This window comes from Rhinolophus hipposideros, assembly GCF_964194185.1.
Source record: "Rhinolophus hipposideros genome assembly, chromosome: 13".
Taxonomy (NCBI): Eukaryota; Metazoa; Chordata; class Mammalia; order Chiroptera; family Rhinolophidae; genus Rhinolophus; species Rhinolophus hipposideros.
Window position 1 is genome coordinate 6,112,611 of NC_138059.1, and position 25,345 is coordinate 6,137,955.

General features: G+C 49.8%; 1 protein-coding gene across 2 annotated transcripts in view; it reads left to right on the forward strand.

The window, feature by feature from the left end:
• The window catches only part of NDRG1 (N-myc downstream regulated 1), a 43,227-nt gene extending 26,458 nt beyond the window's left edge, over positions 1 to 16,769 (forward strand). Inside the window, exons 8-17 of one of the 2 annotated variants that reach the window (XR_013994790.1) lie at positions 1,008 to 1,094; positions 3,309 to 3,365; positions 5,770 to 5,873; positions 7,266 to 7,322; positions 8,128 to 8,179; positions 9,337 to 9,384; positions 10,338 to 10,373; positions 12,517 to 12,568; positions 15,015 to 15,358; positions 15,937 to 16,769. Coding sequence is in view for 1 of the 2 variants with exons in the window: in XM_081070902.1 (XP_080927028.1) it covers positions 1,008 to 1,094; positions 3,309 to 3,365; positions 5,770 to 5,873; positions 7,266 to 7,322; positions 8,128 to 8,179; positions 9,337 to 9,384; positions 10,338 to 10,373; positions 12,517 to 12,568; positions 15,015 to 15,256 (735 nt within the window). In the remaining variant the exon portion in view is untranslated. Of the gene's footprint in view, positions 1 to 1,007; positions 1,095 to 3,308; positions 3,366 to 5,769; positions 5,874 to 7,265; positions 7,323 to 8,127; positions 8,180 to 9,336; positions 9,385 to 10,337; positions 10,374 to 12,516; positions 12,569 to 15,014 lie in introns of both variants that reach the window. The other variant, XM_081070902.1, reaches the window with a different exon arrangement.
• The last annotated feature ends 8,576 nt before the right edge of the window (positions 16,770 to 25,345 follow it).

Consider the following 25,345-nt stretch of genomic DNA (forward strand, 5'->3'; position numbering starts at 1 on the left):
AAGTAAAATTAATTCAGAATGAAGGAAGAAAAGTGGAAAAGCATCACAAATCCCAAAAGAAAAATAGAAATGACCCATCATTCCATTTCCTAAGGGAGAGCCGCAATTCACATTGTGGTGTGTGGTCCAGAAGTATATACTTGTGTGTGTGTGTGTGTGTGTGTGTGTGTGTGTGTGTGTGTGTGTGTGTCTGTGACGCATACATGCTGACATTCTTTTATCATCAGCTTTGTGCCCTTACATGAGGTCCTCATATCACTGAGGATTCTCCTATGTTACCTCTTTGAGATAGCTTTTGTACTCAGGGAACGCTGGGATCCTAATTATAAACAAGAATCAGAGATCCATGTGTTAACCTGACAGTTGTCACATTACTGTGGGCCCAAGTCAGGTGCTGCTGGGTCCTTTGTATCGGTACCGAACCATTGTTTAAAAACGCAGTGATGCTCATTGTATTCAGTTATATGTATTCTGCCTGCCCATTATTTTCTGGACTTGGCTAAAGGTTAAAAATGCTGACAGGAATACACAATGATCTGACTATGTACACTTTGAATAAGGTCTTACCTGTATCATGTACGTATATATGTGCATATATTCTAGAAGTAGTAGGATCCTTACTGATTGCTACAGAGCATGTATGTGCCTGTCTGATTATGAGGTTGATGGTCTGATAGGGTCTGATAGGCCCATTTCACAGCTGGGAGAGCTGAGGTCAGCAAGGTGAAGTGACTTATCCAAGGCAGGTCTGCCGAGCACTTGTAATTCTGCTTCTCCTATGGCTTCCTCTTTTTGATCCTTCGGGTCCCCAATCCCATATCTACTGAGCTGGAACCTCCGTTTTCCCTGGGGGTGGGGAGGGTTGCTGAAGACTCTTGAGAGCAGCAGCCTGCTCTGGTGGCGCACCCAGGCCCTGTCTTGGTCTTTCCTCCATCTTTGGTTTGACTTTGGTCCTTAGGATCTCAGCTTGCGGTGCTGTCTCTCTTACCTCATGTCTTCCATTGCAGCTGAACAACCCTGAGATGGTGGAGGGGCTGGTCCTCATCAACGTGAACCCTTGTGCAGAAGGCTGGATGGACTGGGCGGCCTCCAAGGTGAGTCCGGGGGCCTGGGCCAGGCAGCCGGCGTCCCAGCATGCAGCGGGCAGGTGTGCCTGCCTCTGCCTGGAGTGGTGGTGGACCTGAGATCCCTCCCGGCCCCATGCCTCCGTCACCCCACTCCCCCACCCAGCTAAGAAAGCAGGTTTCCTCTGCTTTGCTTAGAATAGTAACCATGACCTCAGCAGTTTGCCATTCAGATTTCAAAAGCACCCTGCTGTCTAAGCCAGCCATACCTGTGGGACATGGATCCCCGAGCCAACTTTGACAAGCATAGTCCGGGTGAAGAAGTATTTGCTGGGGACGTAACATCTGCTGGGCTTTGCTCTAGATGCTGAGAATAAAAAGATAAGCAAGACAAATGTCTCTAATCTCAGGAACCCACATATTATTAATGAAAAACAAATATGTATTTGGTACTGACTACGCCACCTTATTTAATGACAATGGTAATTAACAAACATGTAATGGGTGGTTATCAGGTGCTATTTCCACTCTCCGTCGCTGTGTATGTATGCACCACTCATTTCATCCTCATGATTAAAGGTGGGGTGGTCATACCATTTCCAGAGGGGAAGCTGAGGCTCTCGGTAGCTCGAGAAGCTAAGGTCACACAGATCGAGGCAGAAGGAGAACTGGGGCCGAATGCAGAGCCCTTGAACCCGTGGTCCTTGGGCCTTCCCTCCGTGCTGTGCTCACCACCGCCCCGGGCTCTCTTTCAGCAGGTGTCAGGTGCTTACCTTGTCCTAGGCACTGCAGGACCAGGCATAGAGGGGGCAGGACATGTCCTTGCCTGAAGGACAAAGGGCCTGTACTGTCTCGGGAAGCTCTGCTCTGACTGGTGGCCTAGGCTTCCTTGTTTATCTTTTTAAAATAATTACTGTTTTTTGTTTTTTGGTTTTTTTTTTTTGTAAAAGCCCCAGTATTTGCCAAGGAGGTAGGGAAACTGGTCCAGCTGAAACAGGACAGAGCCTTTCAAGCTGGGGTGATCCTGGTTTCTCATTTTGAAAGTGTGCTTTTGCCAAGTTTGGTGGGGGTGCTGTCAGGTGCAGGGGGATTGAAGGGGTCGTGCTCCTCTCCCCACCTCCCACCCCCGTCCTGGCCAGCCAGTCTGATAGGCATTTCTGCCTGGAATATTCTGCCAGAAGGCAGGAGCCCATCCCTCCTGCTTCCGTGACATTCAGGAGCAGAATACACTGCCTGTTTTTTATTTTATTTTCCAGCAAAGGAAGTGACATTCCAGTCAGCCAATTTGGCTCCTCGGTAGCTATTCTGAGCCAGACGTAGAGGGCTGGGGACATTGGCCACTGGCTAAAGTGGAGCCTGAGAAATGTTTGTGGGGTTTAATATCTGTAATATCCTTCCTTTTCAACCCCAGCCCTGGGAGAAAACAGGCCTACATCAAGTGACTGCTAGGTGCCAGGCTTTGGGGTCAGACCCCTGTGACGTGTGCAGCTGCTTTACATAATCCTAACCTTGATCTGTGACTGTGAAGTTCCTGGCACCCCAGGTTACAGATGAACAGTCTGAGGTCCAGAGGCTCTGTAGCCTACCCAGGGTCACACAGCTGGCATGTGGCAATCAGGTCAACTCAGGACTCCCACCGGTCCCTGCCTGACACTGAAGTCGGTCAGCACACATTTATGGAGCTTCTGCTGTATACCTAGCATTTTTAGAGCTCCTGCTGTATTCAGCATTTATGGCGCTCCTGCTGTATGCCTGGCATTATCGTTGGAGAGAAGTAAAGAGGAAAAGGTCATCAGTAACCTCAGTATATTCAGAGAGAAGAAACTAGCTTGAGGGGATATCTGGAGGCTGATACAGGAAGGATAGTTTGAGGAAAGCAGATCCTGGGGTGTGGACTAGGGGAGCTCCATGTTCATTTATAAACAAATGGACAGGGCCCTCCTTGCTGATGACTTGGTGCAGAATGGAGTAGAGAAAGCTAGGAGCAAGCTGGTTCTTTGTTTAGCACGCACCGTGCATTTTCTATGCCCACGGCTCCGAGAATAAGGAATGAATGGAGACGTCGGCTGCCTTCTAGAGGCCCCAAGTCCAGTAGGTAACCAGAGACAGGTAACTGAGTTCCCAGCAGTGGGGTTTCCTCAGACCTGAGTGCCAAGGTACCCCAAGGGCCGTGGGGTTTGGCTGACCTCGTCTCACTACTGCGCATGCCTGCTTCCTAATTCCACCTGTTTTTGTCCTCCCCAGATTTCCGGATGGACCCAAGCCCTTCCAGACATGGTCTTGTCCCACCTCTTTGGAAAGGTGAGTAGCATGGCCAGGCATTCGGTCCTTCACTCTGAGCAGTTGTGTGCTGCCAGGCACATAGGGCATAGAGACCAACAAGACATGGGTGAGTGGGTACCACGTGCTGAATAATTTGACATTATTCATAATCACCAAGTCGTTTGTTCTCTTTTTAACACGTCTTTTCAAACAGTTTAGTCGAAGTATAAGAGACGGCACATACGCAAGTGTAAAATCTGACAAATGCAGACTGGGTTGGAAATACCCCTCCGTTGCCCAGCCAGAGGTGACTTGCTCTGTGTCCTGTGGGGTGGCCTGCTCACCACTGTCTGCTCCCGAGCTAGAAAGTATGACCATGTGAGGCGTGACCGTATAATACGCCAAGGAAGTAGATATTTCGTCGTGCAGTTGGGAAGTGTGTCATGCCTCTGGTCCTTGCATGGGTTCCCTGTGGCCGCTGTCACAAAGGACCGTACACTGCATGGCTGAAAACAACCGAAGTTTATCCTCTCACAGCGCTGGAGGCCAGAACTTTGAAACCAAGTGTGGCCAGGCCACACTCCAGGGGAGGGTCCTTCCTTGTGTCTTCCAGCATCTGGTGGCTTCGGTGTTCTTGGGCTCATGACCTCCATCCAGCCTCTGCCTCCATCTTTGCGTGACCTTCGCTATGTCTGGTTCAGACCTCCTTCTGCCTTTCTCTTACAAGGACACTTGTCGCTGGATCTCAGACCCAACGGGATGATCCCATCTCAGGATCCTGAACTTAATTACATCCACAAAGACCTTTTTTCCTTCCAGATAACATTCACAGGGTCCAGGGACTTGATGTGGACTGATCTTGGGTGGGGGAGAGGCGCCCCGTTCAGCCCACTGTGTCCTCTCTCCTCTTTTATGGTTTAGGTCACAGTTTGTGATACACGTTCTCCACCTTGAGTATATAATCTGAACGTGTAGGAACACAGAAAACAATCAGAGCCAGTTTCTGAGTTTCCTTGGAGGAGGGCTGTCAAGGGCAGGGTGAGAGCCAGGCCTGACTGTACCCTAGCCAGCGTATCTTAGTACCCCATGTTGCTGCAGTTGTGTTTTGATCTGAAACCCCAGCATCATTCCTCCGACTATTTTTCCTTGAACAGCCAGTTGGCCTCTTTGTTGCTTAAATGCTCGTGGACTGTTTTGACGACAGCTCACGCTTGACATCGCCCCCCCCCCCCCCCCCCCACCCCTCGGCTTCCTCCTGCTCCGGCTCTGGTTGCCTGTGATCACGTCAGGCCATTTTGTGAAACCTGCAGCATCTGTCGTACCAGTGAGAAACAGAGCCAGGTCCTAACGTGTGTGTTTGTCCCAAATGACATTCAGGAAGGAGCCAGGGAGAGGGGGGGCTCTGGCTGGGCCTCACGAGCATCAAGAACGTGCTTTCTGGCAACTTCCCATTGCATGCGCTGGATTTGTTTTGCAAGCCTGAAACACTTACGTTCAACTCTCCCTGTTGATGAACAGTAATTGCTAACGGTTGCCTTGGTGGTCACTGTTTACGAAGGGCTTTCCAGTCTACCACCTCTGCGAAATCCCACAGTCTGACGAAGTGGGTAGTAGTGAACCCTCCTTTTTTTGGGGGGCGGGGGGGACTGAGGCTCCAAGAGGTTAAGGCACTTGCTCAACAATGGAGCTGTCGAAGAGGAAGAAACTTTCCTCTACCCTCAGGGTTCTTTCGGCTGGTCTAATAATTAAATAGACATGAGACACATTAGCAAGAGAAAACAACCAATTTAATTACATACGCATGTGTGGGAATCCCACCTATATGAGAGGTTCAGAGACAGGAAGGGGACATGGGTATATAAGACATTCTGAGCTGGGGATGACAGTGGGACTTCAGAGGGTAATTGCAGGGAGAGCACGTGTTCAGTAATTATTAGCTTGCCCTGCTCTATAGGTAGGTAAAAAATAATTTCCAGTGATAGCTCTTATCATGGGCCAGGCTTATCATTTAAATTCTTCTAGGTAATTAAGGGAGGGGTGGGAAACAAGTTTCTCTCTCAGGATCTCGGTTGCTTTTAGTTCAAGATAATTCACATCCCACTGAGGCACATCTTGGGGTGGCTGTCTCTGAACCCCTGAGACTCAAGCTCCAGATCCAGGAGGACTGACTTCTCTTTAAAACTCCAGAGTCGTGAGCCCAGAAGGGCATGCGTTGCTTGTCCAGGTTTGCGTTCCTTTGTGCTACTCGCGGAGAGTCAGACACCAGCCTGCATCTGGGGACGGGCTTCCCCTTTCCGGAAGGTTTTCTTAGTCTCCACAGCAGTCCTGTGGAGCAGGCATCATTATCTTCACTTTGTCCCTGAATAACCTGGAGCATGGAGAGGCTTGTGACGGGCCCAGGGCCACAGTGCCAAGGAAGGACGTGTCCCCTCTCCAAATGCAGGAGGAGATGCAGAGTAATGTGGAGGTGGTCCACACCTACCGCCAGCACATCGTGAATGACATGAACCCCGGCAACCTGCATCTGTTCATCAACGCCTACAACAGGTACCGGCTGCCACACGGCCACGTGACCGCCATTTATACCGGGCTCCTCTTGGAGGTGTAGAACAAGGGGTGAGGGAGGGAGAGACCATGACATGAGTGGAAGATGCCGCCCCAGAATTTGAGCAAATCGAGTATTAGGTGCCTCCTGGAGTTTGGAGCACGTTGCAAGGAGCTGAGCTGGCACTCCAGACCACTGGGCATGCGGACGTGAGTGGAATGCAGTCACGTGCCTGTACCCGTGCATGGCCCTAGGAAAGGGCAGATGCAAGGCGAGCTAAGAGAGAGAAGCAAAGCACTGGGGGATGAGAGGAACCCAGGGAGGCTTGTGGGAGGAGGGTGAGTCATTCCCAGGAAAAGGAAGACCTGCACACAGCCTTTGGCAAGGGGGCAGCCCTTTTATCCTTAGCTAGGTGCTGGTCTGGAGCTCAGATAGGGAAGGGGACAGCTCAGGGCCACTGACAGAGCCCACGTTTCCTTTTATCACCCAGCCTCTCCGTGAGGGAGGGAGCAGTAAGGTCCCCAGTGTGTAACTGAAGACACAGAGGTTGTGCCATGGATTTGGCAGGCGCTTTCTGAGAATTAGAGTGGGTCAGGCTGTCTGCTGGGCAGTAGGCGTATAGCAGGGATTAGCAACCCCCCAAAAAAATCCCATACGCTGCTTTGCCCTCATGGAGAACATAGGAGTCAGCTGCTTCCTCCCAAAAATCCCTGTGATGAGGATGCTATCATCACCATCATTTCCTGCTATGGAATTGAAGGCACAGAGAGGTTCAACATTCTGCCCAAGGTCACACAGCTAGGGAGCAGAGGAGCATGATTTGAACCCACCCTGTCTGGCTCCAGGCTATGAGCTGGAAAAGGGCCTCTCGAGTTGGGAGCTGCCAGGCAGCAAGAGGCTGGGTGTATGTGTGCAGGGGAGAGTGGTGGGGTGGCTGGCCTTACCACACTACAGTGGGAGACCACTGACGGGTTGGAAACCATCAGGTCTGAATTCGAAAGGGATCATTTTGGTTACGATGATATATAGACTCGGAGATGGGGGCAAGACTGAGACTCCGATTAAGAGTGGAGAATGAGACCATTTGGGGGGCTGTCCATAGGTCAGGTGGGGGCTCTGACAGGGCCATGGGAAGTAGGGACCCTCTCTGGTGGAGCACATGATTTGTACTCCTGTAACAAGCAAAACAATAAATAAAAAAAACATGTTAGGGACTGTGAGGCGTGCTCCATGGGAAATGTCCCTGAAACCACTGGTATGGCCCCCGGGAGGCTGTGGTGTCCCGAAAGCCACGTGACTTTGCACAGGCTGACGTGCGGGTGGTTTGCTAGAACCTGGATGGCTGGGCTCAGTGGGAGGGTCTGCTGATGTAATGCTGCTTCTGTTCTCTGCAGCCGGCGGGATCTGGATATCGAGCGACCCATGCCAGGAGTGCCCACAGTCACCCTGCAGTGAGTTGCTTTTCTCCCCCTCACTGTCCGGTTAGCCTTGCTCCCGTCTGCAGGGAGGGTCTTCTTTCAGAGTGAGGTGGGACTGCCGCGCATGCGCTAGGCTGTCACCATCAGCGAGAACGGGGCGTGTGCTACACAGGGGCCTGGGCATGGTCCCGACTCACCCTTCTTCTCCCTGGGTGGGTGCCCCATTCCCGCGGTGGCCCCAAAGCCTAGGTTGCAGCCTTGGATCTCAGGAAAGGCATGCCGACTATACTTTGGACAGAATTTATGAAGCACCTACTGTATGTCAAATACTGCGTTAACTGTGCCTCACAGAGTTTGGAGATGAATGAGACTCAGGACCCCCTGACGTCACCTATAAAACTAGGTGGAAAAGACAGTGTTGGATACAACCAACTGCATTCCACCAGTAGCACCTGCATCATTGTATAGTTCCTTGAGTGACCCCTATTATTTGACACCTGAACTTGGTACATGCCCTTTCCTTTGCCAGGCGTGATCTTTTTGTCTCTGATCTTGATTGCTGGCAAAGTCCTACTCATCCTTCCTCGAGGAGAGGGTGCTTGAAAAATAAAAACACCAGCACCTAGAAATTCTTTGGCTGAAATTCTTACTACGGTGTAAATGATTACCCACCCATTTTATCCTAAGAACAAAGCTGAGGGTGGAGGGAAGACAAAGTACAAAAAGCAGAGGGTACTGGGGAAACCAAAATGCATTGTCTTAGAACTGAGGCAGGCCTGGGAGTGTGAGCATCTTGAAATGAACCTGTGTTAACTCCCCCTTCTTTCCCTGATTTCAGGTGTCCTGCGTTGTTGGTGGTTGGGGACAGTTCTCCTGCCGTGGACGCTGTGGTATGTAGAAATGAACTACTGGTGTCTGTGCTTAATTCAACAGTGCAGTCTGGTCGACTTTATCTAAAGTCTCCCTGCCCCCTTTCTTTCCCTCCTCTGCCTCCATCAGGGCAGGTAATGTCTTCTAAATGCCATGTTGGCCTTTGGGCGGAGGGCCCAGCCGCCAGCCTCTTTTCCTGGTGACGATCTGGCCCTGGTTGCTTGGCAGCGAGACTTAGTCTCCTCTCCCAGCCCCCTCACTGCTGAGCTGCTGCCCATTGGCTTGTTTCTATGAATGTGTTTTTCACTTGGCTTCCTGTCTAAGACGCTCTCTTCCCTTTTGGGAGACCTGGTTGGTGCCTGACGGTCTGGCAAGAGAGGAGGCACCCAGGAGCTGGGCTTAAGCAAGGCTTTCTGGCTCATGTCACCCCTTAATTTCCACCTGTGACACTGTGGATGCGAATCAAGGACTCTACCTTTCCAACATCCCCATAGCTGGGGACACGGGAGCCTTAGGAGCTATTAAGCAGAGTCCTGCAGTGGTTACATGCCGTGGGCTGCACAGCAGGTTCTGCAAATGCTCATTTAGTAAAGACCTGGATGTCTTAATGAAGGATGAGTTTCTTGTGATCTAACCCGCTGGCCATAATCAGAGGACGCATCGATAGAGGTACATTGTTCACCAAGGGAGATGATAGTTCTGCTGTAGGGATTTTGTACATCACAGATTACAAGTTGGTATTCTGCCTAGTTCTATATACACTGGTAAGAGGGTCATTGACACACCGAAGAGAGAAACCAGCTTGGTGGAGGTGATTTCATATGAAGAATGGTAGTTGGGACTGGGGGTGTTGAACCTGTACAATCACTGGCCATTTATTAGCAAATATTTCTAGAGTATATTCTACATTTTAGGTGTAACAGCCCCTTTAGAAAGATAGTATCCCCATTTTATTGAAGAGGAAACTGAGACTCAAAGAACTTTTCCAAGGTCACACAACAGTAATAGCAGGGCTGAAATTTTAAGCCACAAGTGTTTCATCCCAAAGCACGTGTTCTTTCCTTTGTGCCAGTAGGAACACTGGAGCTTCTGATGATGGTGGCAGGGAAGGGAGAAAGGTTATGATGTTAGCTCCAGGTAGAAAAGTAACAAACCTCTCCTCCCTTTCCTCATCCAGGTGGAGTGCAACTCGAAATTGGACCCCACAAAGACCACTCTTCTCAAGGTACAGGGGAAATGATGAGCGTTTGCAGTCGTTCTTTCTTAGGAGCTCCTGTGTGTTTTGCACACCTGAGTTGTGCCTGGTGGAGGCAGAACTGGTGGTCAGAAACCACAGAAATAATTATTTAATGTGTCTGCTCACACACATCTATTGGGTGCTGGCTGGTAACCCAAGGCTGCAAAGATGAGAGGGTCCCTCCCTGGGACCCCAAGAGTCTGCAGGCTACAGCTTGCAGCTCTTGGGGTCTGACCTTGGGACTGGGCTGTAGGATACCCGGCCTCGTCTGCTCTCACTAACACCACCCAAGGCCATCCTCACCCCCTGCTCATCCTGCTGCCAAGTGCTCCCGAACCCGGGCACTGCTCATCTCCATTTCTGGGTAAATGCCCACAAGTGGCTGGAGTGGTTTTAACTAAAAGCTGATGCCTTTGGGTTGGGTGATTTAGTAGGACTCAGGAGTTTAGCACGTTTACCAAGGGTGGACAGTCAAGAATCCGAGGTCCTGAGGCTAGCAGTTTCTTTCTGAGGGAATCTATAGAGAGAATGTGTGTACAGGGCCTCAGAGAGTGAACACTTTCTGGTCAGACAGCCCCTGGCAGGAACCTTGCGAGTTCCTCAAGCTCTGTCTGACCCAGTTTCTGCCTCTCAAATGAGACAGTCATACCTTCCAGGGTTCTTGGAAAACAGAGGGATACTATCTACAGGAATAGCAGAGTGCCTGGCTTATCAGAAGCTACAAGTCAGGGTTGCCAAGAAGATACAGCTCAGTGCTGAGCCAGATAGTAATTAAAACAGCCTTGCTAGGTGAGGTTGGGTGTTTCCCCACCCGTAATATGCCCAGTCCCCACTCTCCAGGGCAGGGCAGCGGGCAGGGTGGGCGTCCACGAGGAGCTGATTCACAGAAAGGATTGCCTTTGCTGAGGTGTCCGGCGCTAACCACCTTCCCTCTCTTCCAGATGGCAGATTGCGGTGGCCTCCCGCAGATCTCCCAGGTGGGTCCCACCTGTCACCACTCCCCAGGTGGCAGGCATGTACCTCTGACCTATTACCGCCTTTTCCCTCGCTCCTGCTCGTCCTCCACCTGGCTGTGACATCTGTTGGCACTTTGTGGCCGTTGTACTGTTTATAATTGTACTTGCACATGAGGACTCCTTTGATCCCCCAGAAACCCTTGTGGAGTAGATGATTCTGGGGCCCACAGGGGTGAAGGGATGTGTGCAGTAGACACAGTTTGGTGATCGTGGACCAGCTCCAGATGTGCCTGAGCCCCAGAGACCACAGGCCTTTCCCGTGGTGCTACATAGAGCTCTAGGTATAGAAGAGATCAGTGCTGTGATCGATTCCATGTGGCCCCCGCCCATTTCAAAGGTTGTCTGATAGGAAAAGGAGAGTTGGCTCTCAGGCCCCCAGCGAGGGAATGATGGCAGAATGAAATCTTAGCAGCTGGGCCAAGCTCTTGGTAGAAAACCGTCTTCTGTGTGGGGTAGCGAAGTGTGTCGCTGGGCGTCTGAAGAAGAGGCTGAGTGGCCCTGGGGACAACCTGAGCAGCAGATTTCTGCATCAGGCAGGTACTGGGTCTTGGCTCATTGCTATGGGTCTCATCTCACTGCAGCATTTTACTCAGAACTCGGCACCGAAGTGTGGGCACAGTGGCCTTTGGTGGCTCTCTTAGCCTCTCTTTGCCTGTTTCCACAGTGTCTCCCTCTGCTCCCATTAGAAAAGCACAAAGATATTTTGAACATTTTGTCTGCTCTGGTGTTCTGCCCATTTGATCGCTGGGAATAGCCAGATGAGAATGGGATGTCCCAGTTGCCTGAAGGAACAGATGGGCTCCCAAGTAGAGCCCTGAGTTATCTGCACGTGATGGAGCCATTTACCCATCCGGCCAGCTCCTAAGACTCCTGCCCAGGCAGCGTGACTCCGGGACCTTCCTTAGGTTGGCTGGGGACAGAGGCCACCATTTTTTCTTCTCTCTTTCCTCCCTCCCTTTCTCTATCTCCTTCCCTTCCTTTTTTCCTTTCTCTACTTGAAATGAGAACAGATCTAACCCTTGCCATAACTAAAACATGGTTTAAATGTTATGATGGAGCTTCCAGGAGATGAGCCCAGGGAGGACCAATTACTGTGTAATCCCTCCCCCGTCCCTCACAAGTTGGGCATATGTTTACAAAGGGTGTTCCCATCCTTCATTCCATTTGATCCTTGCAACAGTCCTTAGAGATAGAAGAGCCAGCATTTTATCGCAGTGTTGTGGAAGAGGAAATTGAGGCTAAAAGGTGGGAGAGATTGCCCATGGTCTCCTAGGGGAACTGAATTTGGGCCCAGCTATTCTCATTTCCAAGCCTACACTCTTGTTTCCCCCAGCCCAGCCTCCCTAACTCTCTGCAGCCCCAACCTGCAGCTCTTGTCACTTTCTTACCATTGTCACACAAACCCCAGGGGGCAATTTGATCACAGCCTCTCCTTTAAATGTCCTTTGGCTCTTTGTAGAATAGTAGCGGGAGTTGGTGGAGGTGGGTGGGAACAGTGCTTTGGCTGATGACTTCTCAAGGGAGAAATGAGACAGAGGAGAATAGACCCAAGGCAACGCATTTGAGGGTTGGAGTTAATTAGATTGTGAACGTGACCTTTACTTGAGCATTCACTCCTAGTTTTAATTAAATTTTTGAGAGTAATTGGTGGAAGTGGGTGTTGTTCTCAGCATTCCCAACTCATTTCACTTAAAGCTGTCCAATTGATTGATTAATTGGTTTGTCTGTCCAACTACCTATCTGTCCATCCATTCATCTATCTTCTTTGCATTTTTTTTCATCCATCCATCCATCCATCCATCCATCCATCCATCCATCCATCCATCCATCTTTCCTTCTTTCTATTCATCCATTTTTTTTCCTTGCTCCCTTTCTTCCTTCCAAAATGAATTTAAACTTTTTCTCGCAGCCAGAGCTCATCTCAGTGCCTATCATGACCCCATCATCTTTCATTTACTTCTGTGTATTGCCCTATCAACACGTGGTGGCCGTCTGTCTTGGGCTGGGCTCTTTAATGAAAGTGACCCCGTGCACAGCGCCGTGTGGCCTTTCGTGGTCTAGACGTCAGGTGACTGACTGCACTGTCTCTCCTCTTGTCCTGCAGCCGGCCAAGCTTGCCGAAGCCTTCAAGTACTTCGTGCAGGGCATGGGATACAGTAAGTACGGCACTTCCCCGCAGGTGCTGGGCTGAGGGGCCGGGGTGTAACCTGGGAGTGAGATGCCCTGAACCGGGTGTAAGTGAGTATTCTGCGTTCATACCTGGGAATATTTTTAGATTTAGGGGAGGACTATCCCTTTAAGCACCAAGGCGACAACAAACAAAGGAACAATGAAAATCTTTTTTAATTTTGACTATACACTTTCCTAACAGACTGCTCGTTGCAGTAATGGTGATGGTGGTGATGGTGATGAAAGATTATTAATAAATCCTTTATTTTCTTCTCATGTAACCATCACAATAATCCTATGAAATACTCTCATCCCCATTTTACAAACGATGGAACTGAGGCTTTAGAGATTAAGCAAAGAGCAGAGTGAGGATCTGTGAAAATCCTTTGAGAACCGTAGAGCTCAGAGTGAGTGGGTCATCTAGTTGCTTATGTTCAAGACAGAGGGTGTCTTCACTAAGTCGTTAGATTTGGGAGTTGAAGGATTAATAGCAGCATAATTCCAGGAACTTGCTGCTGCTTGTGTTATTGGACACAGCCCTTTTTCAGAAATGCAGTCCCATGACCCAGACAGACAAAGCCAAGTTCAGGCACTCTGTTGGGTGGTACCCATAGTTTGTGCTCCCGGGTATGTCAGCCGTGGTTCCGGCCCCGGTGTGGTGCTTTTGGCTTTTTCTGCCTCCTTCTTGGAATTATAATTTATGGGCCTGTCTTTGCTAGGAAGTCTCTGTACCTCCAGTCTCTTTTGCTTTTTTCTTTGAGACTTAAACTCTTTGCTCATTGAAAATAGTAACGGTATGCTGGGTAAACTGACCACAGTATTAAAATTGGCCTCAGCCATGTTTCGTTCCTAGCAAGGCTGAGAGTGGATGAGCCTGATTTTTATACTTTGGGCAAGATCCATGTCCCAAGGTGCCCTCTTCCAACAGAAAACATCTATCTGCCTGTGGGTCTCCTGCCTTTTGAGCTGCTTCCCTGTGGGAAAGTGTGCAGGCAAAGGCAGTTACGAGATGGCCACTGGACAGCCAGCATTTATCTTACAGGGCGTGAATCACAGCTCGTTTGTCTTGGCCTTCCCTGGGTTTGGATTTCTGCTTTGAAAGTGTATTTTAGGGAGAAAGGAAGTGAAAGGCAGGCCTTATTTATTCCCCCAAATCAGCTGAAGCGTCCTGCAGGTTAAGGGGAAGACAACAGGAAGAGCTCGACCAAAAAGAAAGGGATCATTTATTGAGCGTGTACTCAAGCTGGCAGGTCAGGCGTGACTAGCCCTTTGCTTCCAGGACACCATCCTATAGTTGAGAATGGAATTCTTTACAGCAGTGATTAATTCTCTGTGTGAGACTGCCACAGAAAGCCAACCGTGTGTCCACTGAGTGAATGATGTCTCCCTATGTGCCTGAGAATATTTCAGCTGCCGCGGTGTGTGACGTCCATTATTCAACGTGGCTTTGCAGTGAGACTTCAATTAGCTGGGGTATTGTCACTGCAGCAGCAGTGACAAATCCCCACAAATAAGGTGGCTTAAAATAACAGAAATTTATCTTCTCACAGTACTACAGTTCTAGAGGCTATTAGTCCAAAATGAGGAAATGGGCCGGGCCGGGCGCCCTCTGAAGTTTCTAGAAGATTCCTTCCCTGCCTCTTCCCAGCTTCTGGTGTTGCTGGCAGTCCTTGGTATTCCTCGGCTTGTAGCTGCATTACTCTGATCTCTGTCTCCATCTCCACGCAGCCTTCTCGGTGTGTCTGTGTGTTCTCTTCTTGTAAGGACACCGGCCACTGCATTAGAGGTCACCCTAATCCACTGTGACGTCACCTTAATATATCTGCAAAGACCTTCTTTCCAAATAAGGCTACATTCGGAGGTTCCAGTGCACATGAATTTTGGGGAGACACGATTCAACACAATCCAGCTTGGGGGACCACGTTGTCTTCATTCTACTCCATCAGCCACCTGCCATGTGCAAGGGCATTTTAAACCCCAAAGAGTGGACAGTGCCCTTGATAGTTCCCTGGGAGCTCCCGGGCTTCTCGGGGAAGAGATGACACGACAGCTCTGCCACAAACCTGCTGTGTGGCCCCAGCTGACCTTGAGTGTCCTCCCTAGACCAGTGCTGGTTGTAGGGTCGATATTAGTATCCCCATTTTGTAGATGGAGCCAGAGGGCTCGGAGAGGGGTGCTCCCAAACTCGCACAGCTGTTAAGCAAGTGGCAGAACTGGGATGGAGACTCAGCTCTGAGTTCTGCAGCAAGTCCTTACCCCATCTGAGCCTCGCTTTCTACCTGTGTGAGTGACACAGCAACGCGAGTGCCCAATGGCCGGATTACTGTGAGGACGGATGGAACACTAGGTGCCCAGCCAGGTCGGGCACAGAGCAGGCACCACTGCTGGTGTGCAGGTGCCCGCCACTTAACGGGTCCTCTCCTCTCTCCCCAGTGCCCTCTGCCAGCATGACCCGCCTGATGCGTTCCCGCACGGCCTCGGGCTCCAGCGTCTCGTCCCTGGACGGTGCCCGCAGCCGCTCCCACACCAGCGAGGGCAACCGCAGCCGCTCCCACACCAGCGAGGGCAACCGCAGCCGCTCCCACACCAGCGAGGGCGCCCGTCTGGACATCACCCCCAACTCCGGTGCCACCGGGAACAACGCCGGGCCCAAGTCCATGGAGGTGTTCTGCTAGATGGCCAGCATGGACAGCTGCCCCCTGGACTCTGGGATCGCTGTAGCTGCCCCCTCCTCCAGCCCCTTCCCGTCCCCTACCTGCCACACCGCACGTAACTCGGTATTAATCCAAAGCTTATTTTCTCAGAGTGAGCTCTGGTGACGACAAAGTTAGATGGGGTTTGTCGAGGGCGTCCTTTCCGAGCGCAGGGCAGGTGCACCAAAGGAAAAGAAGCATCTCAGTATCCTGTTTTCATTAATGAGTGGCCTAGTGGCCACTCTCTCAGCAGCCCTCAGTGACACCCAACTGTTAAAAACAAGAAACAGCGGTAAACTTAATAAATCCGAGCCTTAGCTTGACCTGGGCATCCTGATTCTAAGGGGCATTTTGTCGGAAGCCCAGCCCACCTACTTCCTATTTCCTCTCCAACTAAAGAAACACTGACCATTTTGTTTTTGGAAACAAAACTCATTTCTGCTTTGGGGAGGAAGAGAGCAGTGAATCGTGGGTTACTCTTTATACTAGGTAAAACAGGAAGCGGGAGAAAGGTGGGATTTATATGGAGACTAGAAGAGTTTGGAAAAACAAATCTACATCGTTAACTTGAAATGATTTTTAAAGTTTGTGCATATATACACTTTCTAATGGCAAAGCATACAAGCCTGCTTTTCTGGCTTTTTTTTTTTATTATTAAATAGAAACAACAAAAGTGAGCAACAAAATCTGGTTTTGCAAAGAAATGGTCTCAGCAAACATTTGGCATCATGGATTTAAGGCTTTGGCTCTGCTCTCTGCCTCCTCCTCCACCCCAAATACATGAAGGAGTGATTATTTCATTCCTGGAGAAGATCACTTAGCCTGGCAGTTGCTTTCCTTGAAATGGAGGGACATTCCAAGCAGGAGTTCAATCCAGCTTCCAATCTTCGATAACTGGGGTTGAATCTGACCTGAATGGCCCAATGTGTCTGACCTGCTCACATTCCTGGATCATCATAGAGAACTGTGTGCTCTTGTACAGGGTGGGGATTCAGGTGGGGAGTTGTGGCTGAGAAGATTTAAGGATTGTGGACCGTGATTTCCATGCTCTTTCCTTCCCTCTTTCCTGCCCCTCTAACCTCCTTTCTCTGAATGGGATGGCACCACTGACATTTTGGGGCAACGTCAGTGTAGCTGTCAAGGTCCTGTACTACTGCCTTTTGATTTTCATTTTTGGCTAACCGTGGATCTTATAGGAAGTTTGATCAGTGAATGGAACATTGTGAATCAGCCACTGGGACCTCGTGGTTTCTGGGACCTTCAGAGTTGGTAGAAGGACGTAGTCAAGCCTTCTAGGTAGCTTGAGGGGTAATGACTCAGTTTACCTGCCACCTACCCCCTGAGAGGCTCCCCCTGACATTGTGCCGAAAGGTCAAGGGTCAGGGCAGGAGTAAATGAATCGAGACAGGAAAGCGTTGTGGACAGGTCTTTCCAGAGGAGTTTCTTAATGAGATATTTGTATTTATTTCCAGACCAATAAATTTGTAACTTTGCAGTGGCTAGTGTCTTTCCCTCTACCTGAGAGATCGTGTGTGTGGCACTGTGGTGTAGGGACGGGTCTGTCCTTACCTGGGACCTCCTGACACCTGCCCCTTACCTTTGCTTTAGAGGATTGCTGTCCAGTAAAAATACAGTGTGAGCCACAGATGGAACTTCAACTTTCCTAGCAGCCACACTAAGAAAGATAGAAACAAGTGAAATTAATTTTAATAATGCATTTCATTTAGCCCAACGTATCCAAAATGTTACCATTTCAACATAGAATCAGTGTAACAATTATTAAGATACTTCACATTCTTTTTCTTCATACTAATATTTCACATCACAACACATCTCAATTTAGATTAGCCCCATTTCAAGTGCCCAGTAGCTTGGACAGCATGGTAACAATGGGATAGAGCTGTTCAACCTATAACTAGAGGGAAACATCTTTTTTTAACACTTTATTTTTGTTTTAGAAACATATGTGGACAGACTATTCCTTTTCTTATACCCAATGACAACCACTATAATGCTTGTTTCTACTGAAGAAAAAAAAAATGTAAACACAACAGGCTTAAGTATAACCTCCCATTTTTATTTAAACCTTTAATCTAAGATTAGTTTAAAATTAACAATTGTAAAGGTAGTACAAAGAGCTCCCATATACCCCACACCTAGTTTCTCTTATTATATTACATTATTATGGTTGTCTCAGGGTCTCGTCTCCCTCTCCCCACACAAGAACGCAGGACATGGTGAGGCCAAAAAGGAACACTCACGGAGCCATAGGTAGGGGAGTCACACCACTATATTCTCGCTGGCGGCTGGGTTGGAGACACAGGAAGTAGGAGCCACACAATCCGCAATCTGCCATCTGCTTCTCTCTCAACCAACCCCACTTGCTAACTGCCATCCGCGCTTGGTAGCTCAGCCACGGCAGTTATATCAGTGGCCAATGGCTCACTGGTTACAGCTGATGGCCAACTAGTCAAAGCTGATGACCATCTATTACCCGAACCAGCACCTTGCCACATGAAGCCGAGAGCCTGGAAACTGCTCTCTGGGACTCTGTCCCCACATTCCACCCCTACAGGGTCTTGCCTCACAATCTACGTGACAAGCGTCTTCTGCGAGGGGCCCTATGTTGTATTAGCCTATCGGCATCTACACATGGAAATAAATAGTCTTAGGAACCAACAACGGCAAATCCCTTCCATCTGGGAGGATACACACCAGCTTTTTGTTCTGGGAAAGGAAGGTCACTGCCACTGGCACCTTTCCTGGTTTGTGGTACCAGACTTTTATGGCAGTGCTTGGGGTCCCTTGCGTAGTTTCAACATGTAGCAGAACAGGAGACCCCGTAATAGGCCATAGCGAGAGCACATAAGTTCCCTACAAAGCCATCCCGGTATCGGGACCTCCGTATACTACAGTCACTTGCGGTGGCCACTCAGCCACCACCCCTGGCGTCACTTGCAAATCATGGGTCAAACCAGCCCCCCATGGGGCTTTCAGGACCAACCAATGACAGTGGGGCCTTTGACCTGTCAGGTACAAGTCCATTGCTGCCGTTCCCCTGCTTTCAAGCATGTGGGTGCTGGCAGCAAAATGTTTCCATTTCTGCCGTAGCCTGGCTTTAACAGAGTCTCACTGGTGGTGACTTGTAACTGAATGGGAGCGGCCGTTCTATGTAGCAGAGCTTCTACTGGTGCTGGTCCTCCCTTCCGTGGTCTCTCATTCAGGACTCTCAGGACATCCCGTAGACACGAGGCCCAGTCACACATCGTGGGAGGGTGTTTTGACACCCAGAGACCTTGCTTCAAAAGGCCATTGCAGCCTTCAATCATGCCAGCTGCTTGTGGGTTATACGGGGTATGAAACAACCATTGTACGTCCATGCCTAGAATATAGGAACGGGGTAGACATACACCTTGTAGGTTCGGAGGGAGCGGGGAAATCTTCCTATACCCAGTGGTAAGGAAACAGCTTTTACCATCACTTCCCCTGTAGCCATCAATTCAGATTGCTGGTCCAGGAAACAGTTCTGGGTTCCCATAAATGAGACTGCAGTCTGCGCCGTGTCAACTAGAGCCAAAATCCTCTGTACATTAGAAGGGGACCAGTGTACGGACAGTTCCATGTGGGGCCTCTGGTCCCTGCTCGTCCCCTCTGACTGGGTACTTTGCCCTCCCCACTCCCTCCCACCCCAATCAAGCTGAAAGGAGTAGCCTCAAGCAGCCCCATGAAGTCCTGGAGGGACATGGGTCGCACTTTCCCAGACTTGCCCTTTGGGCTTTGCTGGAATTGCTGTTCCAGATGCAACTGGTTCCAAAGTTCCAGCAGGAGTGCATTGGGTTGTCGGTCTGGTTTCTTCCCATCGACCCCCACTGCCACAAGATCACGCCACATCTGCGTGCATCTTACTCTCTGAGGCCTGCGACCTCTCCTCCTTGCTTTTGACTTGGGGTTCCAGGCCTTGGCTTCTCAGACCTCCTGTCTTAACTTCCCTGGCCACTGGCTTTTAACATCCCCAAGGCAGTGGTAACTTCATGGATTCGTCGCCCCACATAGGGCGTAAGAATGGCAACCAAGGATCCAAAAGCACTCGCAGGTGCAGTATCCAAAACCAGATCTCTCATGCCGGCTGTAAAAAGCTCATCATCCGGCCCCTGCCTATTAGGGTTGAACATAGCCTGTCTCATACCCATTTCACGGATGATTTGAGTAAGTTCCATACGTGACTGCCATTGACTCACAGTGTCTGGCAGCTCGCCAGCCTGTCCCCATACTGTGTGTACCGCAGCAGTGAGCCACTCCATTAGAGAATGGTTGCCCTGGTCGTGGGCCAACCTACCACAATTCTGCAACCTTTGTCGTAGGGACAAATGCCCTGTCACAAAGGCTAGCTTTTCCATCTCGCCTGGGGAGCAGAGAATGCTGTCTGCTCCCTCATCCCATAAACACAATATCCAAGCCGAGACTGGCTCTCCAGGGCGCTGTCAGCACCGCCCCCCCCCCCCAGCTCCTGCAACTCAGTGGGAGTGTAAGGGGTGTAGGTTGTGAACTCAGGCAGCAACACCCCCTGGGCCCAAAGGTTGCTCATGCTTTACCTTTTGCTTCAAGACGGGCCAGGCTTGGGGGATGGGATCTCTGCCTCAGAGTCTCCACTGTGGGGCTCCTCCTCTAACAGGCGGACCCAAGCTTCCAGCTCCTGCCATCAGGACTGCTGGTCCCACATCTGGGCTATTCCAGCAAGCATTTCCTCCGAGTTATGATGCAACGCCATGAGAACCTCCTCTAACTGGCAGTCTCGAGCTTCCAGCACCTACCCCCAGGGCTGCTGGTCCCACACCTGGGCTATTTCATTAAGCACATCTTCCTTGCTAGGACGCAACGTGGCGAGAAACATCCAGCCCACACGGCCTGCTATACCCTTCACCTCCTCCGGCAACTGCTCAGCCCTCTCAGCCCTGCAGGGCCCTCTCCACACTGGCCAGAGAGCCGTCCATGTCCTCCCACCCCAACTCGGGTCCAACTCCTGAGAATAGTGGCCACTGGACACCACACACTGTGTGGGGGCCACCTGTCCTCGTGCCCAGAGTCAGACACCATTCCTACCTGGCTGGCCTGAATCCTGCTCGCCGTACCAGGTGTCCGATTGGGTGGTGGCCTTGGAGTAAAATATTTACAATTCTAGGAGCCAACGGCAGCAACACACCACCAAAAGGAAGGTAACGCTTGCTTTGCCAATAGGGTGGTGTGCCATCCGGAGGCTTGAGAGGACCACCAGTTCACCGAGGGGTCACGTTTCTCCCAGGCTGATTGCGTTTCCTGCTCCCGGCGCTGCTCCTCACGGGCTTCCCGAGATTGAGTGTTCAAATGCACAAACTGCTCCACCATCCTTCAGAGAGTTATGGCCGGCAACATACTCTGCTCGCAAAACTGAGCTTTCATACATATAAACTGCTCCATTACCCCTTTGAAAATTCTGGTCAGCACCAGACCCTGCTCGCTGTGCCGGTGTCACGCAGGGTCTCTGGTCCTACTCCACGCACAACAACGCAGGACATGGTGAGGCCAAAAGGAACACCCACAGAGCTATGGATAGGGAGTCATACCACTATATTCTCGCTGGTGGCTGGGTTGGAGACACAGGAAGCGGGAGCCACACGATCCGCAGCCTGTCATCGCTTCTCTGCCAACCAACAAACCAACCCCTTGCTAACTGCAGTCTGCCCCTGCCCGCTCAGCCATGGCAGTTGTATCAGTAGCCAATGGCTAAGTGGTTACAGCTGACGGCCAACTACTACCCGAGCCAGCACCTTTCCACGTGAGGCCGAGAGCCTGGAAGCTGCTCTCTGCGACTCTGTCCCCACAATGGTACATTGGTTACTATTATGAAATGAAGATTGATACATTACTATTAAGCAAGCTCCATACTTTATTGGGGTTCCACTCAGTTTTTTCCTGTTGTGCTTCCTCCGTCCCAGTGTGGGGACACAGCCAGGAGAGCAGTTTCCAGGCTCTCGGCCTCACGTGAAAGGTGCTGGCTCAGGTAGTAAATGGCCATCAACTGTGATTGGATGGCCATCAGCTGTGGCTCGTTGGCCGTCAGCTGTGACCAGTGAGCCTTTGGCCACTAACATAACTGCCATGGCTACGCTAGGAGGAAATGGGGGCTAGCAAGAAGATGGTGGCTGAGCTGGCAAGCGCGGATTGCAGTTAGGACGGTGGGTTGTGGACAGTGTGGCTCCAGCCGCCAGCGAGAATATAGTGATATGACTCCCCCATCCATGGCTCCGTGGGTGTTCCTTTTTGGCCTCACCGTGTCCTGCGTTCTTATGTGGGGAGCAGGACCAGAGACCCCGCAGGCCGCCCTGTATGACACCCAGTGTCCCCTCCAGGTCACCACAGAACATTTAGTCATCACGTCTCCTTTGCTTCCTCCGGTCTTTAGTTTCTCACACTTACTTTCGATAACCTTGACCGTTTTGGGAAGCACTGTCAGGAATTTTGTAGAATGTCCCTCAATTGAAGTTCAGATGATGTCTCATGGTTTAAATGGGGTTTTGAGTCTTTGGGATGCAGTGCCATTCTCATCTCGTCGTGCTCAGCGTGATGGGTCGACATGACTTATCACTGATGAGCTTATCCTTGATCACCTGGCTCAGGGAGAGTTCGCCAGGTTTCTCCACTGTCCAGTTTTTCTGTTTTTCCAAACTCCTTTCGCAGCGAGACCCACATTTAAGGCCGCCGCCACCACCTTCTTAAACAGCTATCGTGCTGTTATTTATATTGGTTTTTCTCGACTTGCCTTAAAGAGCATCTTGGAGATGTGTAATTAATTGTAAACACTTTCAAGGGCTGAGTCATAGAGCAGCAAGGGGTTGTGCCCTGCTGTTTAGGAAATCGATTTGGAATAGCCAGGGGGAGTTGACTCAGCACAGAAGGGTGAGTAGGCATTCCCAGCGGAGGGGCCAGTGTGGACACCGGCCCGCAGGAAGGAAAGTGGGTGCCTTTGTGAGAAACCTGTAATACAGACCTGGGTAGGTGACTATGTGCTGTGCCTGGCAGGAAGTGAGGCAGGAAGAGCTTAGACGCATACAATAGGGCACGTAAGATTACAAAAGAAACCACTTACAGTGAAGAATAACTGTCCAAATGTTGCAATCGTATGACGTGGTGAAATGTACTTCTTTATGAATAAGTTAAAAAGTAATGCGGAGGAGGCAATATAATTTCAAAGTAACGATGAGCATAATATCTTGGACAGATGCCACAACTATGCTATGAAAAACGCGATTTTATGACTGGTGAGATTAGGATTTGCTGCCTACATTTAGATAGAGGAAAATGCTAAATTGCAATTGGAAGTTAGTAAAAAACAAAGATGCGTTTTCTTCCCCCGTCCAAGTGTGTGGCGCCTGAATTCTATCCATGGATTCTTGGTCTGAGAACCCCAGGTTAAGAAATCGTGCTTTAGGTGCAGGAGAAGGAGCATGTAAGCTCCTACTTATTTAGCATTCTCAGTAAGTGCCTTTTCTGTGCAAGAGTCAGAATCAAGAAAGGCAGGCGATGGAAGAGCCAGCAAGTAATCAGCAGAGCCGGGGGTGCATACATCAGCTTTTGGGGGAGGGGTGGTACACAGACCCGCTGGACCTGTCACCATCAGCTCCCTGGAGCTCAGACTTCCACCAAGGGCATGAATTGTTAGAGGTGTTTGCAGGTGTGGGATGCTATTTAGAGATGGTATGTAGAGAGGCTGTTTGCCAGCTGGGGATCCATTTCTGTTCTACCTGCTTGTTTTGGTGTTGATGCCCTGACACGTGGGTCTCAGCTGGGAGACCAAGTATGCACTGAAATCCAGCACCTGCGGGATCCGTGGGGACAGCCGGGGCCTCCATCTGCCTGCCACCTTCCTTACCACCCCTGCTCAGAACAGCTTCACTGTTTCAGTCATTGGGTTGGTTCTTACATGCAGCCTAAATCCACTTACCGTGTTTCCCCGAAAATAAGACCTCGCTAGACCGTCAGCACTAATGCGTCTTTTGGAGCAAAAAAATAATATAAGACCTAGTCTTATATTAAAACAAGACCGGGTCTGTCAACTGGCAAAAAAATAACTCTCCAGATAAATCCACAAGAAAAATGGTTTATTTGGGGGAAAAAGAAAAAAGAAACAAAAACCACCACCGCAGTGCAGGAAATGCACACCTACATACAATCCAGGGCTCCAACCGGCTCCCACATGAAGAAGGAAAATAATGGCCGGGTTCCAAGATGGTTATTCATTCTATTAGCATCCCTCCCCCTGAAGGTACCACAAAGTTCAACAGGAAGTCAGGGCTACAGAGTCAACGGGGGGGGGGGGGGGGGGGGGGGGGGCGCTCCACCCACAGTCCTCCCAGCTCCAAGGTTAAGCATTCCAAGATGTCAGTTCACTTTTATCAGGTCTTATATTAACTTTTGCTCCAAAAGACACATTAGAGCTGATTGTCCAGCTAGGTCTTATTTTCGGGGAAACACGGTAGTCCATATTTGTCTTGGGCTTCCCAGGCTGCATGGAAACCTTTCAACTGTGTCCCACGTGGAACGAACACCAGGGCAGAAGATGAAGCCTGCTTTCATAGGGTTGGAGACGGGATTAGGGAGGAGTCCTTGTCAGCCGATCAACATAGTTCTAAGATCAGATTTCTCTGCATCTCCAAAACACAATGGTGGTCCTAACCCAAAGGCTACAGGACCTTCCGTTCTTGGACCTAGAACCAGTCAGGTCTTTGTGCTCCTTAAGGGGAAGAATCTCATTGGCTCAGATGGACTCAGGTGTCCACTCGCTGTCCAAGCAACTGTGACTGATTCACTCTACTCTCACCCCCTCTCCCACATACAGGCGGGAGTGGTTCCCAGTAATTGACGTAGTTGTGGCAGGTGAATTGCTATGTCCTTTGGAGAATTAAATCCATTGACAGTCAAACTCACTGTGGCAAGACCAGGCCCTTCCTCATCTCTACTCTGAGAAATGCTTTCTGAATGTCCCTCCCTCCCCAGGAAGCAGTGACCATGTGACAGCTGCAGTGATGGCCTCAGTAATATACGTAACATTTCTAAGGTGCACCACCTTACGTTTCCTTTTTCCCATCACTAGCATTTTTTTTTTTTGTATCTCCACTGCCTGCACAAGGGCCCAGCATATAATAAGAGGTTTTTGTTAAATACTTCCTCTAATAATAGTAACGTTTAGCACATGTTATAGTGTCCTTCCCCCTTTTCTCTTTATCTGTGTGACTGAGTTATCCTTGCTTTAGATAAGACATCCAAGGCTCAAGAGATTAAATGGCTTGTCCAGCCATTTCTAAAATGGATTACATCCCTCCTGCCTTTCAAACAGTTCACTGAGCACAGGACTAATGCAAGCACCTATTGATGTCTTGGGACTATAGACCATCAGTTAGTTCCCAGTTCTAACACTGCCGATGCCCTTAAGGCTTTTATTGCCTGAGGGATGTTTGTCCCTCCATTATATACTCCCACCCAGATGACTGTGATCGACCTGCTTTTATCATATTTTCTATCTGGTTCTCAATTCTTTTGTCTCCTCCTTTGCTGACAAGCTGACATTTTCTTACTTCTCTCAATAACCCTGCTTCTAGCAGCTTCCTCTCCGTTTTTATGGGATGGACTAAGAGAAACCCACTATGTTAGTACTGGGTGAAAGACAGGAGCAGTGAGGTTAGCATGCAGATCTGGAAATACTCTCCATGGAATATAATAGAGGAAACCGTACCTGGGCTTGGTACCAGCTGTTTCACCTCCTTGGAAGTCGTGTTTGCTCTCACCTGTATTTGAAAAGAACACAGGCTCGGCTAGGACTTGGACCTCTGAATATTTCCAATGCTTTTGCATTTTCATTTCTTCAGTGGGGGCGATGGAGAGCACAGGCATCTCTGCTATATGCGTTTTTACCTGCATAATAAAGTGCACTGGCCATTTCATTACGTTAAAGAATGAAATTCAGCCAAGTACATTTGAAGATCTAATTGTCTTTATTAAGTGATTCGTGAATCGGGCAGCACCCCATTTAGTAAGTAC